The sequence below is a fragment of the Trematomus bernacchii genome, unplaced genomic scaffold (genome assembly GCF_902827165.1).
Source record: "Trematomus bernacchii unplaced genomic scaffold, fTreBer1.1, whole genome shotgun sequence".
Lineage (NCBI taxonomy): Eukaryota > Metazoa > Chordata > Actinopteri > Perciformes > Nototheniidae > Trematomus > Trematomus bernacchii.
In genome coordinates this window covers 4593100-4615302 of record NW_022987685.1, presented here as the reverse complement: position 1 = coordinate 4615302, position 22203 = coordinate 4593100, and the positions used below count along the sequence as shown (strand labels likewise).

The following is a 22203-nucleotide window of genomic DNA, read 5'->3' as shown; positions in this document are numbered from 1 at the left end:
TGTTCAAATTTCCACATACACTTCTGTTGTTGTGGCAGGATTTATTTATGATGCGTGAATCTGTGATTTCTGCAGCTTTCAGTGGAGCATTAAAAACAATTGTAATGACACATTTAAAGATATTTTTTCACTAGATATCCATCTGCTTGTCAAGTGATCAGTTTAACATTTTGAAAGAAGTGCTTATTTTAAAGAAAAGTGTCAGATGAGAGTATTGAAATAACTTAAACCATGAAGTCAGAGAAAAAAGCTGCTTAGCTTAGCATAAAGACACATACATGAAACATATTTAAAATCCATCATCCTGCACAGTTCACTAATTAACAAGTTATATATCCTGTATAATTCACTTTCTGATAGTTGCCTGGCACTTGGTTAAAAAGTGAAAGTAACTAATTGTTGTATTTACACACAAAAGTAGGTAGAACAAATAAATAAAACAGTATTTAACAGTAATGTGTTAATCCTGATAATAGCTAGTGCTAAGAGGAACCTGAGGTGCATTTAGGAACATTCATTTAAATGTGTATTTCTTGAACCAGGTTGTTGCATTACAGTGAGCTAGCTGGATTTAAATATGAAAACAACCTTTCATCTAGCAGAGGGAATGTATACCTAGATATGACAATGGCTAACTGTACCTAATATTTGCATTTTATGCCAGCCATATTTGTATCTTGTGGTTTTGAGCAGATGTGCAGTAAATATTCAAATAGACACACTCAGGTCTTTGTATATGTTGAAGGCTCCTCTGTTGTGTACCTTCAACACTGATCTCGCAGCGATAAAGACCAACAGACAGCGCTGACCTTGTCTGGGTGTGTGTGTCGGAACACAGTGCAAAGAGTGGGATCTAATTTGAGATGAATACGTGAAATAACACTCGTCCTCTGACTGGGTGTTCATCACGCAGATCTAAGAGCCTCTTAGTCGGGGATGATGAAACACTGCACAATTTTCCTCCTTACGTTTGTGCTCCGCTCCCATAAATCATTTTCAAATGCTTTTGAAGGTGGCGGAGGCTGCGAGGCGCTTATCTGACCCACATCACCACTTGAGCTTATACCCACAGCTCAGCTTCATTTATAATGCTGCGGATCACACACTCCATGTACGGCTAACACACACCACTTCCTGCTGATCATATCCATGTTTTACATCAATGAGCACAATGTGTCCCCTTTAAACATTCTGCTAACACAGGATGCTGGACTTTATATTGGCACTACATTTACTAAAGTAGTGTACTCAAACACTATAGAGGTACTTGAGTATTTCCATTTCATGCTTCCTTAAACTTCTCTATACCAGTGATTTTTGCCGTGAGAGATCGTCAGGTGTGCCGTGGGAAATTGTCCGGTTGCTGAGTGTCTGTTCCTGCAATGTAGCTGCTGGCTAAGTATTTAAAGACTTTTCCATTGGCAGTAGGTAACGTAATAATGACCATGTAAATTAAAGACAGCAGAGTTAAGTGATGGCCGGAGAGGTTGTGGTGACATATGGATATCCGGATATCAGATTCACACTGAGTGAGTATCAACACATTGAGAGACCCGTCATTAAATTGACATTATTTATCCTGTATCAGGCTTCAATGTATAATTTTGTAAAACCTTAGGACTTAATCCACTTCTGTATATAGGAAGCCACACCTCTGCTACTGCAAAGCATGCTGGGATTGATGCCTCACAGGGGCCAAGCTTCCTCAGGGGAAACCTCCCTTCAGTCTGGAGACAAAACTGGGTCAGCAACTCTGAGGCTGCAGCTCCACTTCCTGTCTTGGAAACACGGAGCGATGCCCACGAGGGATGTGGATTCACCCTGAAAGCTGAGAGGATGATGGGAGAAAGCTTTGAGGCAGGAGGATTCAGGTTATGGGGCTCCTCTCCCTGTCTTACTGGGGCACCGTCGAAGATACTGCTGTTTCCTGGAGATATCGGCTCTGCACAGACGGAGAGCTTGAGTATTTCCTGATGGATGTGGACCCCTATCAGCGGTAAAATCAAGTCAGATTATCAGAATTACAGCAGACCTCTGTCCCCGAGAGTCTGAGAGAAGCACTATCTCTGTCCCTAATGCTTCGGACAAGAGCAGAACGCCGTAAATCTGTCTCCGAGCCATATGCCGTCCATTAAATTATGAGTAATATGCTCCTCTCACAGATAAATAAAGTGAATGCAGAGGAGAGAAAATACAAATTGGTAATGAATGTTTGTGGAAATGGAATCAGGATGCTAACGAGGAGCATCGTTAGGAGACAGGAAGCATCCCGAGCACAGCGAGCGGCGCCAGAGGAAAACGTGGAGGCGGACTGGAGGGTGGGTGCGGCAGGAGGACAATCCTCTTTCTGATGTACAGCGATGTGAGTGAGTGACAATGAGTCTGCAGACAAGGAGTGATCGGAAGAAAATTGCATGTTTTCAAATCAGGCAAATAGCAATAAAGTCAAATTAAACTAAATATATTTGCTGCAGAAACCAAAAGCACCTGTTTAGAGGGAGAAGACTTATTTTTATGAAATGTTACTTAAATTCTAATCAAAAGTAAAATGACAGACAGGCTCTCCATTTCTCATGCAGATTTCTTTTTGTGTCTTTGTCCTTTTATCCCTGGAGACTGAAGCAGTTAAAATGAACGCTCGCTGAAAGATGGGTGAGGGAAAGTTCTCCGAAGACCGAACTCCCACCAAACGATTAAACATTAAAGAGAATAGGGAAAATAACTCCTTTGAAAAATCCTTGAGAGGATAAAGGAAAATATATTAAAAGTTAGAGAAGGTAGGTGCACACTCCTCCCACGTGCTTTCAAAACTCGTTTATCTTTCATTCAAGTCAATTACTGCTATAGATTCCAAATACATGTTTTATTAAGAGTCTAACCCCCGCTGCTTCACAGGAAACTGGGATAGAACAGTGAATTCATGAATTTTTTACCCAGAGACTGTGTATTTTAGTGTGTGTGTGTGTGTGTGGGCAGCTTACATCGTCATCAAAGAGCTCCATGACGAAGGTGGCGATGCTGCCGTTGATCCCGATAAAGAGGTTGATGCAGGTCAGCACCACGTACGCTGTGCTGGGCACGCTGAAGATGAAGGAGGCGGGGTACATCATGGGGGTGATGGACCACCTGCAAGACACAACACACCGGAGTTAGCTGCAATATCAGTCAACGTCATAAATGGCACAAAAAACATTAATTACATTTAACTCTATGGGTTAGTGGGGTTTATCTCCCATACATATCAGATTGAATTGGATGAGAAGATGATACATTTTGTGCACGGCTAACGTCAATCCTCCGCCTGTCATGTGACACCGAACAACCAATCACAGCCTGCAGGTATCCCTCCTCTCTTTTGTAAATATCAGTTGTTGGTAAATAGTGAGGATACTTTGATGATCTATGTGCAGGGCTAATGTTCCAGGCTGCATGGCCATGTACTTACCCATACATTATGAGCAGCAGAATCAGAGCAGGAAGGTTGGCGGGGGAAACGTAGGCTTTTTGTTGGAAGCCGAGGAAGATCACGATCACGATCAAGCACGGGACGATGTAGTTACACTGTCGGGAAAACAAATAAAAACAAGCAAAGAAGAAAATATCCCGTCAGGCGCAGAAAACAGGTGTTTGCTTTTAATACTTGTACATAATTGCATAATGAAGTCAGTGAATATCAGACATATCCACTGCTCTCGGGACGAGAGGTCGCTTGTTCTGAACAATGATTTTTAGCAAAGAAAAACATTTTTTTCAATATGCCCTCTGGCTGCTTCAAACAAACCCTGTGTTTTCCACTGGTGAATAAATGATGAGAATAGATAAAGTATCAGGATATAATGAAGCATGTTTATTTATTTATCTGCGTGTGTGTTAATGCAGAGCGCTGCGGGCTACAGGTTGGCTCTGAGGAACATTTGTCTCTCCCTCAGACGTTATTTATCCTCCATAATGATGATGCCATTTCTTCTCCAGAGGTGTTTACTTCCATTACGCCTGCAGAGGGTAACCGGCGGGGGCAGCGCTGTCGATTATTACGCCCTGGCCAATAAGCGCTGCTCTGTTCACATTTCCCAGAAGCCCCCGGTGTCAGAGCGGCGTTATCAATTACAGACTGAGGGTTCTTTACATACAGCCTGAGGGAGGCTACAGTAGATATAACACTGGGGTGAAATGAGGCTCAGGAACTTGAGTGTTTATGAGGCAAATTATCATTATATCATAATTTACCTAGATTTTATTCAGCATGTAAATAGGCCACAGCATTAATGAGAGCTTTGGAGGGATTTTTCTTGTTTGTTCGTATCAGAATACTCTTTTTAAGTTATATAACGTTATCATAAAGTTTATAAAGACATTTTAAATAAGGTAGAAACTGATTATTGCAGACAAACTTGCACAGGTGTTTCAGTATCCCCCTTGAAACAAAAGGGAATTTGTAACATTAAGGAGGACGAATTCCATCATTATAAATGTGCTTATTAAACAAATGTCACTTTGCATTGTATATGTACACTTTAGCTGATAGTATGCACTATTATGGCTTTAAATTGCTTTATAGAAAAGTGTTTAAAGGGTAATTATGTCCTCGTCCTCACCATGTCCCAGGCGAAGTTGGCCAGCCAGTACACGGCGGGGTTGACTCCGCTGACAAACTGCAGATGTTTGGCTTTGTTCACCCTCTCCTGGATGAGGAAGAGGATGAAGCTGGCCGGGATGAAGGACATGGCGAAGATAACGCAGATGGACACCACCACGTCGGTGGAAGCCGTGGCCCTGATAGAGAAGGAGAACAGCAAACAAGAGGTAGATAAAGGGATGTAAGTGTGTAGAAGAAGAGAAGAGGAGGTAAAGCTCTGTCCATGAACCTCATTTCTGTAAAGATTTGGACACAGATGGTGAATTCGGCTCTGAAAATATATTTTTGGACGTGATAAAGACACAAAGGAAACAATTTCAATACAATTCCATTCTCAAAGTCCAAGGTATATCAATAATCTTTACCCAAAGATATTCACTTTAATAGGATATTAAACACAATGAAGCGGAACATCTCTTAGTTTAGAGGCTGAAAAAAACCACCTCAACTTTATCAAATAATCTAGCAATTCTTTTAATGTGCATTGACTTATTATTAGTGCTCTTATTACAGCACAGGTCCATTATCATATGGTTTTTACTGCATTTATATTATATAAAGTATGTCACCTCGCTACTTTGAGGAGCTCTTTATCAGGAGGAGATATCTTTAGGAAATACAGAACTTTAACTTAATATAAATTAAAGTGTTGTTATGCCTCCATTGAAAGTGATTAAAGGGGCAATATTCTGCTCATTTCCAGCCCCATAGCCTATCATGTGCGATGTGTTGGAGCGCTAGCCGCTAGCCAAACAAAGGAGTCAAAAGAGAGCGTTTAAGGCATGGGGGACATTTCCTGTAATGCAATGAACAAATTAGACAAATGACTTTGCAGTATGAGGATGCATTTAATCTAAAAAACATTTCCTACAATATATTGCTAATGTTACAGGCATGTCTGAATACTGATGGCTTGATAGACAATGTTTGTATGTAAGAAAAAAGCTTTTAAAAAAGTATTTTGCAAGGTTAACAGCTGAAGACAAGATTTCTAAATCTTGTAGATAGCCCTCTCCTCTTTTCATGTTAGAAACAAATCGTGTCTCTCCCTCCTCAGGGACCGCTGAACTCCCCCTGCCCCCCGTCACATATCTTAATTTGTGCCTGCTAATAATTATCACTGGATAAAACTGTGGCGTCTTCTTTTAACCCCCACCATCACCCTCACATGACTCCCTGCTGTGTAATTAGCATATTAAGTAAGTCACCCTGTGTGGCTGTATTTATCAGTGCCAAGCAGACGCAATTAGAAGACATAAATATGAAATCATTTAGTGGGGGGGGGGGGGGTCTGTGGCCCACGTTCCAACAGGTTGTGTGTTGGAGGGGGGGATAATTTGAGCGATCTAACCCTGAAAGCTGGGAGCTAATTGCTGTGAAGAAAAGAGGACAAGCAATCTGCTAATTAAGTAATAATGGAGGAGCAATAAAGAAGAGCAAGGGGGGGGGCTCTATTGCTCCCCTTTAACTTTAAAAGACGAGTGTAGGAGGGCTGAGAGCAGCAGATAATTATCAAATATGAAGCTCTTGTCATTGTATTACGGAGACAATGCATATTAAGCATATTACAATTAATTCAGCAGGATACGATTTTTAAACGGGATGTTTTTGCAGGCAGCTTACACCAATCAGAAATCAAATTAAATATAAAATTCAACAGAGCAGAAATTGATAGTCCTGAGCTAATTAGGAACGAATACATTCAGAGTATCTCTGTAATGAAACTGTGCCAAAAAACTGACATTTGAGATTATTTTCAGAGGGTGAGGGAACGGTTATATTGCCTTTCCTTCCATCTGCACACCGTCACTATCTGATAGCTCAGGACATCACCTGCATTGGAATTGGTTGCAAGGAGCAATAAAATAAAGTGTCTCTTCAAATCTAATGCTGCAGTGCAATTATTACTTATTGACTCCTTCTCATAACGGCTCAAAGCTCAATTAAGGAGGACATCAGTTCTTTGTAAAGGCTGATTTTCCCTTAAATGTGATTTTTTGTTATTGGGGATGATTACTTTAAAGGCATCGTTAGGAAGTAAATGCTGATTGCAGCATGTAATGTCTGCAAAATAATGACACCATCAGTGTTAAGCTTGGTTAAAAATCGTTGCTATAACTCCGAAAATCTGTCTGCCCGCGAGATACGTTTCCCTTTCACAATACAATAAATATACACTGCAATACAGAGAGCATTTTGCTACCAGGCAACTCAACAAAATACCGTACAGAAGCTATTCCCAAGTAGCAAAACTGCTGGAGTAACTGTGCCAAATCCACACGGAGAAAAAGCATCGGTTGACAAAAGAGGCAAAGAAGGTGAAGAAAGAGTGACAAAAAAAACGTATGAGCTAAACTTCAACGTGTGCACCAGGCTGCTGCAGATGTTTTACCACTGACTGTACCTGCTAAAACACCTGCATTTCCCAAAGGGGCTCAAAAACGGTTTATTTTATCTTATTAATACTATTTTCTTTAGCAATGGGTCTTTAGCTGCTGGTGTTAAACTACCATATTGTTGGCATCGTCTGTGCTGGAAATAGACGTGTTTCTCACAAAAAGAAAAATGTCAAAATGGTTGTTCGGAGTATCACAAAACAACACGAGAGGCACTGCAGAGGAGGTTCCTCCTTTTTCACACATTGTCATTAGATAGATTATTCCGATGACACATATTGAAGTGGATTACATCTTGTTTAGTCCTCTGCTGGAGGAGTGTGAGCCCTGCACACTTATTAAACAGTGAGGAGGTGTGCAGGTTTAATCTGGAGTTGGTAAATCAGAGAGGAAGAGGAGGCTCCTCCTGGATCTACTGTAGGCAGGCCGTCGTAATTATCTCTGCACCCCCCCCCTCTCTAACTCAGGCTGTCGGCAGCACCTGGTCACTGCATAAATACCTGACCAGGGTGGAATAAAACTGTTCCTGATTGGAAGCATCTGCTGGACTGCCTTTATAAAGTCAGGAGTTTACTGCATTGGGATGGGAAGTGTTGATCACCACCTCACAATAGACTAAATGCAAGATCAATGACAGATAATGCTGCAAAATGAAATGCGCACAGAGCAGATAGATCCATATGTTGAGATCAAGCATGTCGTTAATCCCTGACTATCCTGTGGAGCTGCTTCCTAGGATAAAACATGATAGGAAAAGTGTATATCCTCCTCTTTAAGGGCTCCCAGGGGCATCCAAATCTGTGCATACTGTGCAAAACAATACTAGCTATGCATCTGTCTATTTTGTATTTGTCTATTGTTACTCATCTTTGTTACTCCCTGCAGAAAATCTAAAATCCTGTGTCTCAGCAAGAGAAGAAAGTGCTAAATGTTATATTCTAAGTCAGGGGTGCCCAGATTCCCAGTCGATCGCGAGATGTGTCTAAAAATAGAACAACAATATTCTGTTTTATCGTTAATGTCCGATAACATAGTCTTCCTGTGCCAGAATAATGGACTTGAACGCATCAAAGCTTTGTGATTGGCCGGCGTGACCCCATGTGTCGGGCGTGGCTGGTGGGCAGTGGGCACTATAGCTGACGTTGTCCGTGTCAACAGGAGTGACAGTCCGCACACACACAAGACCGCAATTATGGCAGAAGCAAAAAAGCAGAAAATATATAATTTTCACTCCGGGTGGGAGGATGATTATTTTTGTATCTATTCCAATTCAAAGTCTATCTGTCTCATCTGCAATGCGAGCGTGGCTTTATCGAAGAAGGGTAATTTAGGAGCGGCATTTCAAAACAGTGCACAACCGCTACGAGACGGAATTCCCTCCTAATTCTGCCCTACGCTCCCAAAAGGTGAGGGACCTGAAAGGACAGCTAAATGCACAGCAGTCACTTTTCACCAGGCCCAACAACAAGAGCCAGGCTGCTACCATAGCATCTTATCGTGTCAGTCACGTTCTTGCGAAACACATGAAGTCTTTCAAAGACGGCGAAGTTGTGAAAAAAACATTCCTGGAGGCTGCCGACGCGCTTTTTGGGGACAGTAAAAATAACAGTAGCATTTCAACAGGTTTTTGATATAATAAAAACTCAAGTTAGATACCGTTATTAATCAGCTGTAAGTTTTAGTTTGTTTGAACTTATTCATTATAATTATTGTACAAAATGGTATAATAATGCAAACTTAAATTGATTATAGTCTATTATCAATTCAGGTTAAAAAACTAGTGTTGCTTGCATCCTATTTTAAAGGCGTTTTTTTTAATACTCTACTAAAATGCAACAAAAAAAGGGTTTGATTCTATTAATTTTGTCTTTTTTATTGCACTTTGGCAGCAGATTCCTGTGTAACTTCAGATCTGAGTTCTCTTATTAGTAAGCCTAATTTATACTTTTGTAGCAACACTATTTTTATATAATGGCAAAGAAAGGGTTCAGAGTCTTTTCTTTTTTTCCTGTGTCATATGTGGCAGCACTGTTCAATGTTTCTTGAAAACATTACCCACTGTAGTTTGTGACGTGTGAATAAACTCCAACTCTGTATCAACAACACTGTTGTGTAACTTCAGTTAAATACTTGTATGTGTGTAGATTAGAAAGAGGTAAGATAAAGGATCTGCAGTATTTTATGAAGTATTAATCGTACAAAGGTCAGTTTTATACAAGTAGAAGTGTGTATTTACCTGGTAGTAGGCTGTCAGTAATGGCTACGCCTCTCTATTTGGACTGGTCGATCTCGGCAGACTGGCAACTTTAAAAGTAGCTCTCGGTTCAAAAAAGGTTGGGCACCCCTGTTCTAAGTGCTGAAATACACTATCTGTATTAGCCACATGAGTATTAGCCCAGTCTTTAACCCTTCTTTCCCTGGAGTGTGAGACTCACATGGCCACGTAGGACAGCTGCGCCTTGGTGAGGTTGAGGGGGTGGTTGGACACGGAGATGCCGTAGCTGCGGGGGTCCGTTCCTGCAGGCAGGTTGCCCCTCAGGATGGCGTTGTTGGCCACGCTGAGGAAGGACGCCATGCCGTGCCAGGCCTGGTTGTAGAACCACACCTGTAGGGAAAGAGGAGCTTTTTATAACATGTCATGGCAACTACAGCCATTCATCCGGCCGGGATACATAAAGGAGAGAGAGATTTAACATCGATTTTCAGAAAGGTTACCAAGACATCTGGACTTAAGCTGCCTTTAAACCATCTGAAATAGATCTTTTTCTCACTGAATAACAAGAAAGTGAAGTAGCAAAGAAAGGCACACAAATCTGGACAGCCTATGTCTGCTGGTTACAATGAGCTGTTGTGAAGGGCTCTTTGCAGAAATATGGCAACCACAGAGAACATATAATAACAGAAAAACGTCAGTTATTCCACAGATTGAGAACCCTAAAAAGCATTGCAAGTGACAAGTAGCCATTTCAATTGAAGCTGCCCCAAGGTTCCTCTGCATCATTGTGCAACATACAGTGAGAAGTGTAACCGCGCTACAGCGGCCCAAAAACATTTCCATCAGGAAAAATGTGTTGCATCTTCAGAAACAATGCAAATATAAAAACACAAATGTGCCAAAACATTCACCTATTTGACGAAACATGTGCATGAGTTCATTAAAAGCACTGCAAAAACAAAACGCTGCAAAAAGCTAAAAACCAGGGGACACTAAAAAGTGACGCACACAGCTGAGACTGGCGTGCTTGAAGACGTTAGCCAACTGTCACTGTTGTTGGAAAAGTACCTAAAATACAAGTGTTATCGGCTTATTTGAACAATGTGTTCACATGATTCATTCTGATATTACTAGGTTAGCTAGCTAGCTGACAGCAGATCTGCAATAATATTGGAAGGAATCATGTTGGTGTTTCTTCATTTGCTTCATTCAATGTGTTTTGTCAGATTTGTGTTTTTATATTTGCATCGTTTTGAAGCTGCAGGGCATTTCTCCTGATGGAAATGTTGTGGGCCGCCGTAGCAGGATAACATAATGACCAGATCCTTGGTGGAGGTCTTCTAGTTTCCTTTGTATTTGTATGCGTGTCAATTTCCATCCACTTGCTGCACAAAAAAGCCCACTATGAGATGAGAGGGGTCAAAGGATCCCTCCAACATCAGTGGGGGCAACACACTGATCTGAAGGAATAAGCAACAGAGCTGACAAACATTACTGTTTCATTTCAGAGAAGAGAAGGGGCCGCAGAGAGACTTAAATCCCAACGTGGCGTAGCTGCAGAGACGGAGGAAAAACATTTTGGCACAGAGTGAGGCGAGGAAGAAGAAGAAGAAGAGGATGAAAGACTGTGAGGGAAGACTCCCCACTGATAGAGCAGCTAATTAAGAGTGGAGAGTGTCAGCCTTACATCTCACACACACACACACTCAAACAAAGACACACACACACAGTCTTTGTCTCTCTTGCTGTATCTCACATACAAATCGATATTCTTTCCATTAAAGTGTTTTTCCTCATCCTGTACTTTGTGAAAGGTCATTTGATGTTTTGAAGATAAAGAACAGCAGACGCCTGCTAAATGCACGAGGGAGTGAGGAAATGTGAGCAGATACGGGATGATGCATCTGCATTCTCACTTCTGAAAAGACTTCAAACACCGGCGTGTTTTAGGGAGGAGCAAAACTCTGCTTTGAGATGTAAAAGCCGGAGATATTAACTTTAACATTAAACACACATTTATTCCACTTATACACAGACTGAACACTCCTTAAATATTATTTTTGGTTGTCAGTTGCTGTTATTTTTCAGCTATATTTATTCATATAAAACAATCCTAACACATAAGTAGAGCAGGTTTAGGTGGCTGCTTAATTCAACCTGAGAGATCACCAAACCTTCATCTGATTGGATGCACTCACACAGCAGAACAAAGGCGCTCATGGTAATTAATACAAATATTAATATATTACCTTCACATTGTCCCTGGTTCCCAGCTTCTTCAGCAGCACCTCGGCATTCTGCAGGATCTGATCCGTCACATTATCCTTAATGAAGACGAGGAAAACAAGAACAAGTTAATTGGACACACTTGGAAAACCACCACTGCTCTTTGAAATGCAAAACATGAGGCAGAGGGGGATAGAAAATGTTCCTCAGACTTCGGGAGGAAATGTATCCTGAATTTATTTTAACTTTGCCTCTTTTGACGTTTCTGGGGATGATGAAAGTCATGAGATAAGAAGGACTCCAGGTGGACATATAGAAGGAGTAAAATGGTGAGGGGATATTGAAGATGTTAGAATACCCCCCTCTCATGTCTCATGTGAAATGAGCATTGGGATGAGGGTCTGCGATGACAGCGTCTGCAAAGTGTCATGTTGACGCCATGCTGTTTGCCCGGCCATAAGAGCAGCGAGCACATTATGTGATATAAATGCAAATGGCCTCCTGTTGCACCCTGCATCCATCGCAGAGGAGACGAGGAAAAAGTGCAGGGGAGAACACAGGGGGGGAGAGAAATCAGGACAGACATCTGGAGAGAGGTGGAGAGCTCCAAGAGAGAAATATATTTAAACCACTTCACCTTTTTATCCCACAATCCTTCACTCTCATATTCTTAGAAATTTGCATTCAGATTTCTTTGGCGTGACAAAATGTTTACACATCATTTTGCGCAGCGGGAACTCGTGTGAAAGAGGAGGAATAAAAACCTCTCCCCCCCCCTGTATTTGACAGGAGTATTTGTGTTAAATAAAATCCTTTCTGTTCCACACACACACACACACACCCTCCTCTTCCTCCTCGTTGGTGAATCTTCCTGCAGCTCAGTGCGGGGCTCTGTAAAGCCGTTTGTGTTTACCTCGCTCCGCTTTGCATCGTGCCAAGCAGCGGCGGGCAGTGCCATTAGGCGGCCTTACGGAGGATTAGCAGAGGCTGAAACGAGATGAGAAGAGGGCCAGCAGCTGCCTGGGTCTTATCCTGCACAAAGCACCCCCCCCCACCACCACCCTCCTCGCTCAAGGACAATGACAAGGCTGCTTTGGCGAGAGGAGCCAAGGCCAACGACTCAGCAATAAAGCCACTCGAGTGTGGGCGGCTCTGTGGGCTTGTATTCCCAAAGAGGGCTGCACAGATCAATGGTCAGCGAGACAGAGAGCTCATATGGTCTGTGTGACACTCATAATGTGTGTGTGTGTGTGTGTGTGTGTGTGTGTGTGTGTGTGTGTTGAGATCTTGCCAGGGAGGACTTACTTCCCTGTAAGATATAAATGATTAAAGACATGTTGTTTGAGAAGGAGCAGCGATACTACTCTACATATAGACACTGGTGCTGTTTCAGATGTTTTTTCCTGGCTTTATTATTCAAACTTCCAGCACTCGGGCTTTCTTCTCCTCGTCGTTAGCGTCACCTCTTTCTGCACAGAAGCCTATTTCTACCTGTGAGACACAGGCAATGCAATTAAACAGAGATTTCAGAGCCAAGCAGCGCAGGTGGCTCAGAGTGCAGACACACTTCCTGTTAGAGCCTCACATCTTAACGGCCGGCAGCAGAGAGCCAGACGCCGTCCAAGGACAGAGCGGCACTTTAATAACACAGGATTCAGAGCTAATGCCCGGCCATTAGGGTTACATCATCCCTGCTGCACGAATTAAAGTCACATTAGTGCAGAGGTCCTGGAGGGGGGCAATTAGCTGGTCTCAGAGAGGTTTGAACGGCCCAAAATGTTAATCACAGACAAGGAGGGGACATGGAGCTCAGGAATACCTTATGTGTGTCTGCTCCATGTGAATTTGCCTGATTGTGTGCAGAAAGGACCCAGATGTATTCAACGTGACGCTCAGACAACCACAGCCTGTTTCCATGGACACTGAGCGAATAACCTCCTCTCCCCGTTTTAAGAATACAGCGGGGTTCAAAAGTCCTCAACAAATACCATCACCTGAACCCAACGCACAAAGCTGAGCGAACAAAGAACGCTCCAATTAAGAGCTGCCCGCTCTGAAGGCAGCCTTGACAGGAGAGAAAACTGCTCCTGAACCTCTCACAAAGACATTTAGTGAAGGAGAAAGAGCGACAGCGAGAGGCTCAGGCACTTTAATTTGTTTTTGTATATAAAACTCGGGATATTGGAGCCCAAATTTATAGATTTGGTGATTTAAGGGAGAGAAATCAGTTTCTGAACCACTTGTGAGCTACAAAAACATTTAGTGTTTGGGAACAGCGAGGGGCTCAGGCAATACAATAATACATTATACACTCAAAAACAATTCTGGATTTGTTCTTGGATATAAAAGTTGAAATGAGCCCACATTTATAGATTTGGTGATTTGAGGGAGGTAATTTTTGTTTCTGTTCCTGAACTTCTTGAAGACATATAGTGAAGGAGAAAGAGGAACAGCAAGAGGCTCAGGCACCAACATATAAATGTATAAAATCAGAAACAATTTGTGGATTGGTTCTTGTACATGAAACTCAGGAAATTGGAGCCCACATTTATAGATCTGGTCATTTTAGGGAGAGCAATCTGCTCCTAAACATAAAATAAAGAAAAAGAGGCACAGCGAGAGACTCGGGCACTAAAATATAATGGCTCAAACTATTTGTGGATTGGTTTTTGTATCCAAAACTTAAGCACACATTTATAGATCTGCTGATTTGAGGTGTTTTTGTTCTTCGTGTTGCAGATAAACACACTCCAAATCGATTGGTATAATCAGACAAACCTGGTAAGGAGTGATGAGCTCCCGGAGATCTCTAAATGACGCTTCGATCGCCGCCTCGCTCATACGGACCTGAGAGTTTACTCCTCCGACTGAAAGGCCTCCCAACCTGCAGAGGGGCAGAGAGGAGGACACACACAAAGACACATGACATGCAGGAAAAAACAGGAATAAATATGGACAGGAGTAAACACATCAACCTTATAATTAAATATGTCTCCCGTTGACAGTTTGCCTAACATGTTCTCAACAGCAGCCCAGGTAGTAATTTGAGTCTTTTTGTGTAAAAAAAACAACTTGCCTGAAGATTGTCACTTTTCTCTATGTGAATGCATCTTATTCCAAAAACATATTAACGCATCCACTCTGATAGCTTTACCTCGCCTTCCCCGAGTTTTCAAACGTCTTCACCAGGAAGTCTGTCATGTTGCGTCCGGTTAAATCCAGCAAGGTGTCTGTAGTGTTCTGTATCCTCTGGTGAACACAGAAAAAATTATGAAAAGTTAGCGTCGAAAACATATTTAAACGCTACTGAGTTTAAACCTCCATGATGTTTTTTTCCTTTGGGCCCGAGCTCCAACTCTGTGCTGCAAATGGTGAATCTATGAGCAGACATACTTCAATTGTTTATGGTAAACGAGCTTCAGCTGTGAGAGCGAATCAAAGCGCTGAATTGGCAGACTGCAAAAACCAAAATACGAAGCTAGAAGAGGCCAACACAATCCTCAGAGCAGCTGAGTCTGGTGATGTTCTAACTTTAAGTTTCAAAGCATTTTCAGTCTTTTTAAAAATGCAAAGTTTATCAGAAAATAATGTTTGGGAATATGTGACTATATGTTTCCGTTTCTTTTTCGTCTTTTAAGTGCTTCACGCTACACTGTTCACCTGTTGGTTTCTCTTAAAGGGCCCATGTCATGGCCATTTCCACTGATCATAATTCCATTGTTGAGGTCTACTAGAATAGATTTATATTGTGCAATTTTCCAAGCTCACATTGGTTTCTCATACAGCATCTCTGTAAACTACTTGTATTCACTGAATTTCACTCTCTGCCTTTAACGGCTCGTTGGAGCTCCAATAGCTCCAGCCCCCACCCTCCCTGTGAGCACAGTGTGCTCTGATTGGTCGGGACGTTGTGAATCGCGCTGAGCTCCGTGGAGGTGTTGTTTCCTTGTTAGCGATACACAGCCAAACACAGCCAAACTCATCCTGAGCACACACAAACTCACAGCCGAAGTAAAAACAATAAGTGTGGCTTGATATTGAGTAAGAAAAAGGTTGATAAACGCTGTGAGAATGGGTCTGCAGAGAGAATTTCGCCGCGATCCCAACTGTCTGTTATCAGCCTGCAGCCAGGGAGGAGAAATCAGCTGAGCTGCCTGCTCCCTGCACACAGATGTGTGTGTGAGGAAGTCCGTGGATTGGTCAATTTGGACCAATCAGCGGGGGCTTAACGTAACGGCTCCGCGGACGTAACGTAACGGCTCCACGGATTGGTCCATTTCGTTCCAGGTACGGCATGACATCATGCCGTACCCGGAACGAAATGGAAGAATCAAATGGACAAAGACGTATCTCCAACGAGGCGTTTTGGGGAGGTATTTTCTGTGTTAGAGTTTTACTCGCTACAGGGTGTACTTTGAGGGTTTGTGACTCTGCACACCGTTTACATCCATAAAAACCTTCATAACACACAAGGGGACGGGTAATAACCGGAAAAGCATGACATGGGCCCTTTAAACTGAAGCCTCCTGCTGCGGAAAACGAGTGTCAGCTGTGAGAGTGAATCAAAGTCTTAAGTTGCAGGCTGCAAAACCAAAACATGAGGCTGAAAGAGGCCAAAATGCTGCTAAGAGCAATCTGGTGATAATCTGAATTGTGAGGTTAATCGGACAATTGTGTTTCAGTATAGGTGACTTTGTTTCCGTTTCTTGTTTGTCTCTTTCTTTTACTCGCCATCTCAGTGTGGACTTCAGGGACAGTTAGTAACAAGTCCTCAGAGCAAAGCCAATGAATACCCATACTATTCAAAGGATACAAATCGGAAGATGAGGTTGGAGAGAACAAAGAATAGACTTATAAATAAGGATATGCCAATGGTTTAGTCTACAGGTGATCAGGGCAAACATCCATCCCGAGCGTAAAAGGAGCAATGGTGCGTTCAAGAGGTTTATGGTTTGTATGAACCTCAGGGACAGTGGTAGATGGTTTCTGAAGAGCGTGGGCATGTAGCTAATTCATATAATAATCACCATATTCCAGCACTGACATAAATGTTGTCTCTTTCTGGCCTTGAAAGAAAAACAGAACTTATTTATAACCTGTTGGTATCCTTCATTTTTCTACCAGTTGTTGAATGTTGCTTTTAGGAGAGGAAATTGTCAATTACAATTCTACAAATATTTGTATTGAGACTCAGATTCAATCTCAGAACCCTGTAAAGTGGTGACAGGAGGGAGCTTGAGTTGGTCTAGACACAGAGCAATATATCTCTGCATCAGCATTTTATTTGCATTGGGAGACGCCAAAATGCTCTGTGATAATCTGTCAACGTTTTACATTATACAAAGTAAAGTAAAACACTGATAACGCCCAACATATTGTTAAGGGCAGCTTCAGTTAAGTTTCAAAGCATTTTCAGTAATGTTTAAAGATGCATGACTTTGTTTCTGTTTCTTCAAATTGTGTTGGAATATAAAACTTTTTCACTTTGCAGCATCCTGAGATCCTGACCGCAGACAGACTCCTGCAGGAGCAGCCAGCCAGAAACTCTCCTCCAGGAGACGCAGCATCAACAAAACTCCGGAGCAGGTGATATGTTCACAGCCCCGTGAACACGTTCCTTTAACGTTCCCATAACCCACAATTAAATCCGGCTCAAATCTAGATGCCCAGCCAAAACTGCGTAAGCTGTGTGTGATGTCAAAGAAACCCAATTAGATGCTCCTATGTGGATAAATGGGTGCATTCAAACATCCAATTAAGGGGGGGGGGGGGAAGACCTCCACCATGCACAGACTGATACTACACCAAGCTGCTTTAGCCTTGATAATTTAAAGAGCTAACACTATGCTAATTAGCAGAGTGATCCTTGATTAAAGTGTTATTGAGACCCCCTACTGCAGAGAAATGCAGCAGCGTGCCCATAAACGCGCCGTCTAGTGATTGTGTACAGGTGTTTATTGATCACTTAAAAAACTCCTAAGACCTGGACTAATTGAGATTTAGTTTAACACAATTTAGGTAATTTAAAGAATCATATTACATCGATTTTGTTATGTTATCTTTAAAGGACTTTGGGTGTATCTTTTATCACAACACCTACATTATAATACAATTTCTACTAAATGTAATTCATATTTGAAACAAGAAGAAGTAAATGTGTCTATTATCAAGTATATTAATTTATTCAACATTTTTATATTGTGTATTTCTTAGGAACCCAATTTATATTCATCTACTAAAAAAACATCCTTATGCAGAACAGAAACATATCTTTAAACATTTAATTCCCAATATTTGAAAGATGTAATATGCTCTGTTTTGTGTTACTTTAGTAGAAATTCCAGGAGGTTAACTCAAATCAGGACTCTAATAAACTGCATGCATGATGTTTGAAATACAGGCCTCAGTGTTATGTCCAGGTGAAGAAGAAGCAGCACAAATAAGATTAGCTGAGGATATGTTCGAGTAAAACAAGGAGAAGGAGAATAAAGAAAAGATTATAAACCAGATTGAAAACAGGCTAGCTAAATAAGGAAGCAGAAGACGTGTTGTGAAGGAGAGTGTAGGAGGACAACAATGAGAAGAGGAATACCCATCTGGCTCCTGAATCAGAGATAAGGAGGACACACACACACACACACACACACACACACACACACACACACACACACACACACACACACACACACACACACACACACACACACACACACACACACACACACACACACACACACACACACACACACACACACACACACACACACACACACACACACACACACACACACACACACACACACACACACACACACACACACACACACACACACACACACACACACACACACACACACACACACACACACACACACACACACACACACACACACACACACACACACACACACACACACACACACACAGTCTTATCGCTCCACAAACATGCTTCTTTTTCAAAAGCCTCAGAAACAAACAAAAGCGAAATTAAGAGCTTTCATTCACACTCGGCTTTGTGGACACTGAGTCAGTGTGGCTCTAATTATATTGGCTTCGGTCCATATTCCTCATCAGACTGACTGGAACATAACGTGGTACATACTCTCATTCTGCACATGACAACACTGAGAGATGGGCATGCAAACATGGGGGGGGGGGGTGGTGTAAACTAAGGAGTAATCACATCTGTTGAATGAGCTGGTATACAGGAGCAGAGACAAGACATCGCACTGTGTTCATATGAATCTGCCTCTGTTTATATCTAGTGTTCCTACATAAGTAAAATCTCATTTGATCTCATGTGCACGAAGAAAAGCAGATGATTAAAAATGTGAAAGTTCACGCTCATGCTTGTCTTTTACACACTGAAGGGAACAGCAGAAGAAGACAGACAATTCTCACAAGGTACAGGGATGAAATTGCTAAACCATAACTGTTTATATTCTTGTTTTGTATTCTATTTATGAATTTGTGTATGTATGTATTTGTATGTGTACATATGTATATATATATATATATATATATATATAAATATATGGAGACCATTCTCCTAACTTGCCTGTATATATAGATATATATTATATGAATGATTATATCAATTATTCAAGATTATAAGTATACATTTATATTGTATGTTAACATATATTAAGATGTAACATATTTTTTTTGGGAGAAGGGGTCGGATTAAATAAGTGTAAACTTCTTCCGACCCCTTTTCGGACGTGTAATTAACTAAAGCTTTGTTGTTTATTGATATCAGACAATGATACTACAGATTATTCAATTATTAATTAAATGTTTCGTTTTGTTATTGCATTCATTTGTATAGTACTGTATCATGTCTGTATCACCTTTTGTTTCATTTGTATTTTCTTTAGTTTTACACGCTCGAAAATAAATAAATAAACTAAACTAACTAAACTAGACGGGAATTAAACACTAACGGGAACAACAGAATAATACAGACAGAAAGTCAACACTAACGGGAACAGCAGAAGAAGATAGACAGGAAGTGAACCCCTACAGGAAATGCAGAAGACTCCAGACAGGAAGTAAACACTAACGGGAATAGCAGGAGAAGATAGACAGGAAGTAAACACTAACGGGAACAACAGAAGAATACAGACAGGAAGTCAACACTAACAGGAACAGCAGGAGAAGATAGACAGGAAGTAAACACTAACAGGAACAGCAGGAGAAGATAGACAGGAAGTAAACACTAACAGGAACAGCAGGAGAAGATAGACAGGAAGTAAACACTAACAGGAACAGCAGGAGAAGATAGACAGAAAGTCAACACTAACAGCAACAGCAGGAGAAGATAGACAGGAAGTAAACACTAACAGCAACAGCAGAAGAATACAGACAGGAAATAAACACTAACAGGAACATGGTATGGGTTGTGGCAGTTTTTAAAGAATGGTTCATGGAAAATAAAATATGAATGCACATTACCCCTTACATACATGAGAGATGAACTGTGAGCATGAATGTGCAGATATCCTCATTTCTGCTTTGCTCACTGTGGGGCCATACAATAATAGAATGCATGCCCCCCCACACACCGTGAGGATGTATTCCCTTTGACCTGAACATTCCCCCCCATGCTAAATGAATCACGATGAAGCTGCTCACTCGTTCTCCTTTTCATCTTTCCCTCCTGCACATCCTCACATATGCCCTTGAGAAACTTTAGAAAAGAGAGCGAGAGGATCACAGCGGGAGGTGTGTGTGTGAAATCTTTGTTTCCATGGAGATGGCAGGCAACAGTAAGCCCGTTATCAGTTGTGAGGTATTGACTCTGTTCACTGGTGATATTTAACCTTCACAGATGAATAGGCCGTCATGCGTGCAGAGGAATTGATAAAGCCGCCGCCACGTTCAGCGAATTACGATTGATGTATTTATCATTTGGAGATTGGCCCCACTACAAATGACTCTCTCTGGACTCATCTGTCAGCATATTGAAGACTGGGATTGGCTTACTATTTGTGTGGGCGAAGAAAGAGTTTCTGCACGGTAAAATAAACACCATTATCTAAATTCTTTTGCTGGTTTGAGGGAAAAAAACACAAGTGAGTGAGAGTATCTGCTGAGCTTTACAAAAGGAAGTGATGATTGTATAATGCAGAATAATCCCACTAATAAGATTCCACTTCTGTGTGTCTTTCATTTAAATTGTCAACAACAAGTCAGCCAGACTGTTAAAGAGTGAGTTGCCATACAATTAAACTGCATTGTGATTTACACTGAGAGGGAACATATTTACAATTTACAATATTTACAACCCTGACCAAAGTTTGGCTCACAAAAAAACAAAAGTCTCACTCATTTTAAATTAACACCGCTATTAATACATAAAGAAAATAAATTATTTTAACACTAACCATGGTACGTTGCAAAACCCAACAAGGTTGTTTTGTTGCCTTTCAGACCATTCTTGGAAGAAGAACTTAGTAAGTAAAAGTAGGAAAGTATACCTTAAAGTAATACAGAACAGCCCATTTCGGAATCATTTCTTTTAAATGATTTGATGATAATTACTGATGCATTAATGTGTTCTTCTCTTCAATGTTGGTAAAGTTTGGGGTTCATTTATATGCTGCTGGCTCGCTTGGCCCGTCATAAAACATCATGATTTATTTTGTTTAGTAACTAACGCTGCAAAATGTAATGCCGTGAAAAGTACAATATTGCTTCCTGTTTGTAGTGCAGTACAATTATAAAGTAACCTGAAATGGAAGTAAAGTGCATTACTTGAGTAAATATAGTTAGTTACTTTACACTGTTTGAAACTGGACTGTTATCTTGAAGAAAAAAACACTAACTTGTAATCTTAATTGAGGATGCAGTTTAGTTTTATGGGAACATATTTTCTCAGTAAGAGGCATTATTGCTACTTTATGTTATCATTAATTGTTTGTTGAAATCATAGTGAGTGAAAGAGACAATGATTCTTTCTCCAAAACCAGCTGTTGGCACAAAATAAATCCGGCAGCGTGTGAACACATCAGGCAGACACTTTCTCTCTCTGCCGGCTGCTGATTTGTCCCTTTTGACTCCCAGCAACCACAGATCCATTTTAGTGTAAACGAGCTGTCCGGAGGCAGGAGACGCTCCACACAAAAGCAGAAAGGTCGCTGAATTGTGGGGTGAGCTCATGTTGAATGAAGCAGAGATGTTCTTTGTTGGGCTGAAAAATCTGTCCCTGGGAAACTCTCAGTCTGTCATGATCAGGCCAGAAAAGCTGCTCCACTCTTTGTGTTTAGAATAGCTGCAGAGAGCTTCCTCTCCAGGATCATGTTACCCTGCTGTTGGCTCCGTTTAAAAATGTGATCATGTCGGACATAATCACACAGCACAATGAGGTGAAGAGCAGCTCCAGTTTTGTGTCACTGTCAGAGTTTGTTCACAATTTATTTTCCATGAACAATTCTTTCTTTTTGTTTGAATGCCATGAACTTGCCAGGGACTGCAGATGAAAATGTGCCTCTATGGATACATCTGGCACAATTAAATAATAGATTTTCAGTAAGTGCTCATGTTAATTAATGTGTATTGTCCCTTCCTAAATAAATAAATACAAACTGCCGGAGCCCATACTCTGTTCCTGTGAGTCTTTACTTCCTGTCAGTCTTTTACTGCTGTTCCCGCTATTGTTTACTTCCTGTTTGTCTCCGTCTGCTGTTCCCATGAGTGTTCAACTCCTGTCTGTCTTCTTATTTAGTTCT

The 22203-nt window shown here is 41.3% G+C and overlaps 1 protein-coding gene across 1 annotated transcript in view; it reads right to left on the bottom strand.

Moving 5' to 3' along the window:
- The window catches only part of LOC117487904 (phospholipid-transporting ATPase ABCA1-like), a 129215-nt gene that overhangs the window by 28862 nt on the left and 78150 nt on the right, over window positions 1-22203 (bottom strand). Inside the window, exons 33-39 of the mRNA XM_034136666.1 lie at window positions 14628-14722; window positions 14252-14357; window positions 11497-11571; window positions 9468-9637; window positions 4596-4773; window positions 3446-3561; window positions 2982-3126 (exon numbers count right to left, since the gene is read on the bottom strand). Of these exons, the coding sequence (XP_033992557.1) occupies window positions 2982-3126; window positions 3446-3561; window positions 4596-4773; window positions 9468-9637; window positions 11497-11571; window positions 14252-14357; window positions 14628-14722 (885 nt within the window). The remainder of the gene's footprint in view (window positions 1-2981; window positions 3127-3445; window positions 3562-4595; window positions 4774-9467; window positions 9638-11496; window positions 11572-14251; window positions 14358-14627; window positions 14723-22203) is intronic.